This window comes from Mus caroli, chromosome 3 (genome assembly GCF_900094665.2).
Source record: "Mus caroli chromosome 3, CAROLI_EIJ_v1.1, whole genome shotgun sequence".
Taxonomy (NCBI): domain Eukaryota; kingdom Metazoa; phylum Chordata; class Mammalia; order Rodentia; family Muridae; genus Mus; species Mus caroli.
Window position 1 is genome coordinate 68,362,801 of NC_034572.1, and position 7,398 is coordinate 68,370,198.

Consider the following 7,398-nt stretch of genomic DNA (forward strand, 5'->3'; position numbering starts at 1 on the left):
GGAAGGAAGGAAGGAAGGAAGGAAGGAAGGAAGGAAGGAAGGAAGGAAGGAAGGAAGGAAGGAAGGAAGGAAGGAAGGGAGAGAGAGGGGGAAGAGAGAGAGAGAAAGAAAGAAAATCTTATGGAAGTAGGAACTTTTCCACTTGCCTCGTCAATGCTAGGATAATTCATACATAACAAAATGTACAAGTATCCACCAAAAACAGTTTAAGAATCATTCCTCTATTTTGAGAAAGTAGTAATTTTAATATGAATATCATTGATTTCAGTTTAGAAAGGTGTTATAATTAAGAAAATACAAAGTTCTAAAACTCACCTTACTATTATAATATCATGTGTATGTTTCTAAGTTTATCTACTAGTAGCCTAAGGGAAAGGTGAGTATAGAGTGGACATGATAACCCCAGATCAATCTTTTATATATTATGTAAGGCAAGTTTCAATGTCAAATGTCATTTTCTCAAGATTCTCATATTAAATGGAAATTGATATATTCAGGACACACCACTGAATGCTTTTCATAATATGCTACGAAAAGTAGTCCTTTGACATTTCACCTTTTGTGTCAAAACACTGAAAAACTAACTACCTGGCACCTTTTCCTTGAAAGCTAACCTGAAATTTCTATTTGAAATGACAGGGATCCTTAAATTACCCCCAAGAATCCACATTCAGTTCTCACCTTTTCTATTTCAAAGACTACTTTCTTTTAAGTTTGAACTTTGTCAAGAACAAAATTAAGTTTCAGAAAGAGCCAGTTTTCAGCCCAATAGAAGTCAGATAGACTTATCCTTTGGCATTGAAGAAGTTTACTAGCTCTGTTCTATATTTCATAGGTCCTGAGAGTATTGCCCTGAGTCATTATGACACATTGTAAAAGAGAAAAAAAAATGCTGATTATGAAAAGATCGATGTCAATGATCTGGTCCTACAGGGGTTGATTGCTCATGTGCTGTTGGTCCAGTTATTTTTAAGCCTCATTAATACATCTCCTTTGATCCATTCCTGGCTTTTTAGATTAATAATGAGTATCTCAGAAGCAGGAAATCCATTCCAAATGAATTTGTTTTGATTTTTCACCTCTTTCCTTCTCCCTAAAAATCTGTGAGGTCAAACTTTGGACATTGAAATAATCACAAAATCAGGTTTGGGAAGTCTCTGTGACTTTCAAATATATGCATCCTCTCCTTACTTCCAAAATAATAAAGTTCAAATAAGTCACAACTTCAGACTCATCCATTCTGACACTTGTTCCAATAATAAAAATTAATTGAGTTTCATGGGGCTATCATTCCTTGAAAAGGCAATTATTAAGACCTTAATAGTTTTTCTTAGGTCAATTTTATTCCTCAGAAACTTCAAATCCTTAAGGTCATTTCATTTCAAAAAAAAACTTAAAGATCAAATTAAACCTGAAATAAACTAATTTAATTCCTAGCATCATATATAGAAGATGCATATGGAATTAGAGAATAGGGTTTTAGAAGAAAAGGGATCAAATTATATAAACAGCTATTTAATAATCACATACTTTTAGAGTTCTATAAAGGGTGAATTACCAATAGTATTTTTAGAATTATTTTAAATTTTGTGAAAGCTATCCTTTATATTTTTATATGATGTTATAGTAGTAAAATCTTCATAAACAAACTTCAGATATAAGGTGATAGTTATCCTAAGTCACTGTTACCATTTCACGGTGTGTACAGATATTAAACATTCTCCTGTATACTAAACACATGAGTACACACTGTTTTTATTTTTCAATTATACCTAAATATGAAACATGAATTTCTTCTCTATACAAATAGAAGAGTGAAAACTGTCTTTTTAAATAGTCTGCATGTACAGAAGAACATAAGCTTAGGGCAATTTGAGATATTAAACCATTGTGAGTATTAGTATAGTATAGTATAGTATAGTATAGTATAGTATAGTATAGTATAGTATAGCATAGCATAGTATAGCATAGTATAGCATAGTGTAGTATAGTTATATATCACATGTCTGGACTGAACAAATATAGCTGATTGGCTACCTGTTCATTTAATTTTACCATTTAAATATGATCAAGGATACAAGCAGATAATTTTGAACTGAATTTCTATCAATTCAGTTTTTCTCAGTATATTTTACTTAAAATAACTATAAATCAACTTCTATCGATTTTGTATTTGAGATTCTGCATTATGATAGAAAGATATGAATTATTGGGTTCCTATGGAACATGAGTTTTCTAAGTCCCTTTACTTGGGACAGTGTTTACCACTGTCTGCCTTGTATATTGTAAATTTCTAAATCAGATATATTATATATATATATATTATATATATTAACAATAGGAATCATGATTCTTTGCTATCAACATGCTCTATTTCTAACTCAATGATTACTATCTAGGCACAGCTTTTAAAATAATATGGGAATGAAAGGGGGAATATATTTAACAAAATTTTCAGAGTGATGTTAAATAAATAACAAGTATTGTGTGTTTCTTCATATATGTTTGAAACTATTTCATTAGCTTTGCTTGAAATAAACAACCTTCTCAGTCATTCTTTATAATGCATATTATAATTCAATGTATGTCTATGTAGAGGGGTGCCTTACTTTGATTTTATTGCTTTATTAACCAATAGTCCCTACAAGAATGAAAAACAGATTGTAAACTATGAGACAAGTTTAGCTGCAGACTAGGATTATAAATCTTCCCAGTGTGTTAACCTCTTTAAGACTCAAATTTCTCCTCCAAACAAAGGAAAAATAACATCTGTCTCTAATTCTAAAGATAGAGTAGACTTGAATATCTATAGTTGTTGCTGCTCACAAGCAATGGCTTATGATAGTCAGCTTCCACTTTAAAAAGATTTTAATCCAGCAACATGGCTGCTCTGTCAAGGGATAACATCCAGAGACACTCTAGGTCTGTGTAATCTAGTTGGAATGATACACTTTTAATCTCTCAGACTGGAAAACATATATCCTTAGTATGTACCTTTAATCCCAAGCAATGAAGGTAAAATTATCTTGTAGAAGTAAGCAGCCATAGTTGAAAGTGGCATCTAATTAATGAACAGATAAAGAATTGGAGAAAGATTTAACAGAATGAGCCAGAGATAGAATATGACCAATACTCATGGGAAGAGCTCAGGAAAGAAAAGCTACTTAAGGGCAACACAGAGAGAGCAGGCAGAGGGGGAGAGAACAGGCAGTATTACCAGGACAATTTTACAGAGACAGATTGCAAGCAAAGGCAGAACGAGCCAGAAAATGAGGAGGAGCCAGAAGAGTAGGACATATTGCCAAAGTTAATATGAGGTCAAGCAGAAAAATTCAGTCAGAAACTGAGAGAAGCTAGGTTGAATCAGTTAACTTGAAGAGAAGTTTGAGCCAGAAGAGCTGAGTTGAACCAACCAGCCAGAGATCAAAAAGAGCTAGAAAGGGTGAGCTTATTCAGCAGGAAGTCTCTGAGATGAAAATTACATCTGACAAAAGTTATTTTTATACTCTACTGCCTAGTTTCCTTATCTACCATTAACTCATTCAATAAATATTGTTGTCTATATTTAGAAATATTTTACAAATACCTTTCAAACATATTATGAATATCATATACTAGACTTATATATATATTAGAAATATCACATATATCTTATCTGTTCAACTTAGCTCTGTATTAAAACATATATAGCTAATCAAATGGATATAATTAAGTAATACCACACATTTAACTTAGGAATAAATATTTGTAGTCTCAACAAAGTACCAAAGAATAGTGTGCACAAAGGCAGGAGGATAACATATTTCCTTTATTCTAGTTGTCAAAACGAATATCATTCTCATAACTATCTGGCTATCTCACCTGTCCTCCCCACACCTGATCCTGACCCCAGGGACCCCCCACCCACTCAAAGGATAAAGGTAAGGGGAATGAGAGAAGAACTGTGGGAGGGGGTGACCAGGAGGCAGGCAGTGAGTAGGATATAAAGTGAATAAGTAATAACAATTAATAAATAATAATAATAAAATACTTGTAAAGAATGTCCTAGTAGGGAAGATGTCTGAACAGATCTTAAAATAGAAATAAATATTAACTACATTTTTAAAACAGGACAGGAATTTCTAGTAGTGAAAAAAATAAAGACACGAGGATGTTTGGAGAATCTATTTAAGGATTGAGAAGTTGGCAGAAAAGGACAAATTAAAGTGCTATGGCATTCATCCAAGCAGGCATGATGCCCTAAATAATACAGCTGTGGTACTCACAGGAGCAGATTTCCAAATAGTTAAGACATAAAATGGAAGAGCCTTAGTGACTACTGGGTTGTAAATTTAATGAAAAGTCAATAAAAACAGTGGGGGTCTACACCTGTGGCTATGAAGTAAAGTTCAAACTCTGAGGGGAAAAGTGGCCTCAGAGAGGAAGTGAAAGAATGTGTTCAGTTTAGAACATGCTGTATATTTCAGCGAGGAATATCTAGTACATAAGTAGATGAGTGAGCTTAGAGGTAACAGCTTAAGGCAGAGATTTGGGGTTTCTAGAAGATATTGCCTGCCCACTAAGATGAAAGTAAGGATTAAATTAGATGATGTATGTAAAGTACTAACTGTTTGTGGAAACATACATAAAGTAAACCAGCCTGTGTCTTTAGGTACCTCACTCAATAAAAGAAAGGTCTACTCTATCCTGAGCATAATTATCAATCCAATCTCTGTATTTAGATAGAACCTGAAGTTAAGTCCTCAGCTTAACCTAATAGGTTCTGTCTGGATTTAGCAGGAAGCTTAATAATTAATTGTCAGTCTTTACTTCTCTAATCACTGTACCATAGTGGCTGGCTTCACAAGCCATAATCCCTCAGCTATACCAAGTAGTTGCTGTATGGCTTTGTAAACTAAAACCTCTTAGTGGTAATGATCCTGTCTGCTTCACGAAAAATCTATCCTAACAAAGTGTCTCTAAGGAAATATATTTTGTAAATCTGCATCGATAAATGCTGCATAATATAACTGATAATTCATTAATGCAAGCTCCAGATAAAGAACTCAAGGCTGACAAATCTGGGAAAGATTGAAAAATCAGAGAGGAAGACAGAAGATTGCTAGTTTTCATTGTCCTAGTCTTTCTAAATCTTCTCTCAGTTCATAGGCACTAACTAACACTCAACCAACATATATCCAAATTGAGGATGTTTCTTTAGATCCTTTATTAACAATTTGACACATAAAATAGTTTAAATTTTGTCTGTAAGCAATCAGAAATATTATCATTGGTGCTAGTTTTTAACTATAACTATCAAAACATATAAAATGCTATTTACAAATTTTGTCTTGCATTGATTAATTTTCTAATTTCTTTTTTACATTCAGAATGTAAACTGGATAAACTAGATAACATGTCTGCACCCTGCCATGGAATTAAAGACATATTTTTCATAGCCATGGCCTAGCTGTAGAGAGTCTCAGCCTCCTGTAGTTGTAAGTTGATAATGGATAAAGATTGTCCCCAGTCTTGTCCTTTAAGATTGAATTGGTCTTTATTATCAAGTGGAATGATCTGAACTATACTTTTTTATCATCAAACTGTCCTTGAAAACACTGTTTGTCCAAATATAATCATTTCAAGATTTAAAGGAAATAGTCTTTTCTATGATTGAAAAAAATTACCCAATATACACTGCTGATGTTCTAGGTATTGAAACTGTCTGAATCCTGGGCTCAGATGACAAAAGTTATGATTATATAACAAGCAATATCAGGAAAATTACCTATTAGAGTATCATTTTGTAAATTTTCAAAATTGTAAGAGATAAATGCTCAAAACACAGCACACTTAATTTTCCTGCTATTAATACAGGGAAGTAGAACCTAGCTACTTTGTTTTCTCTACAAAAATAAAGGAAGCAAAACTTTTTATCCTAATTTTGAAAAATTTTTATCCTAATAATGTCAAGGAAGAAGTGTCCCTTCAGAGGGGACAGTGTTCCAAGTGAAGGTACATTTCCACAATGACTGAAGAAGGTACTGGCAAAGGTCTCAGGAAACCAGTTTGCTCTTGTACCAAGGAATAGAGCTCCTGCCATGACGAACCTAAGCATGTGGCTTACAGGCATTGAGAATTGCTTTGTGGAAGGGAAATAGTGAAGGTATCCTGTACAATGGATGAAGGTAATCTATAATAATTGAGTTTGCTCAGTTTACAATATAGGAGAGACTTGGAAACTCAAGAGATAAAATTACATATTTATCGAAAACTTTTAAAATAAAAGATCAAATTTTCAAACCCAGGAGAAAGCCCCAAATGGTCCTTCTACTCACTCAAGCTGGGTAATCATATCCTATTGTATCCATGAAGCATTTACTCAATTCCAACTCACCTACCTAAGCTACCAACAAGTTAATGATTCTAACCAAATGAGACTTCCTTGTTCTCCTTTTATATTTTGATTTAAATTAAAAACAAACAAACAAACAAACACTTCTTTTCTCTTCTGACATTTTGCATAAGCATATCATACCTCTCCCAGCCCACAACCAGGATGGTCTTCTTAAGTATCAGGATCTGTGAAATGTCCACAACTCCATCTTGCCCAACATTAAGAGTATAGTGACAATATCCGTTGAAGTCCCATACCTTTAAGAGAAAAATAAAAATCAACACTGAGGTAGAAACACAAAAATATCTTCAGTGTTTAAAACAAAACAGTGTACCAGGAAGCATTTGCAAAATGTGGCAGTCACATATTGTAGTAGTTTTTCCCAATTTCCAATTTTGTGGGATTTAAAATCACTTAGGAAACAAATCTCTGCATGTTTAATCGAAAGGTGTTTTTTTAAAAAGAATTAACTCATGAAAAGACCCATTCTGAATGAGCAGCTCCTTTCATGGGCTGAGATCCCAGACTGAATCAAAAAGAGAAAAGAATATGGATGCTATGTTGGCAACTATCAGCCTCTGCTTCCTGACTGCATTTCCAGTGTGACCATCTTCTTCAGGCTTCCCCACCATGATGAACTGTACATCAAACCACCAACACCCAAAGTAAACCTTTCCTTAAGTTTCTTCTGCTGGGTATTTTATCTCAGCAACATGAAAGTAGCTAAAACAAAAAATTTGGAAGCTGTCCACCGACCTCCACATAGGTGTTATCACATGTATGTTCACACACACACACACACACACACACACACACACACACAACACATACAATATACAATGTAAACTTTTAAAATTTTACTTTAATTATATATAAAAAAAACACTCCTGGCCAAGTGGTTATCTACTTATATGTTAGTTTTTTGAGACAAGATCTCACCTTGTAACTTTGGCGTGCCTGGAACATATATGTATACTAGGCTGGCTTTGAACCACCAGAAATCTACCTGTCTTTGCCGCCTG

The 7,398-nt window shown here is 33.7% G+C and overlaps 1 protein-coding gene across 1 annotated transcript in view; it reads right to left on the reverse strand.

The window, feature by feature from the left end:
• Positions 1 to 7,398, reverse strand: part of Wdr49 (WD repeat domain 49) — a 158,727-nt gene that overhangs the window by 66,371 nt on the left and 84,958 nt on the right. Inside the window, exon 10 of the mRNA XM_029475360.1 lies at positions 6,518 to 6,633. Coding sequence (XP_029331220.1) covers positions 6,518 to 6,633 — 116 coding nt within the window. The remainder of the gene's footprint in view (positions 1 to 6,517; positions 6,634 to 7,398) is intronic.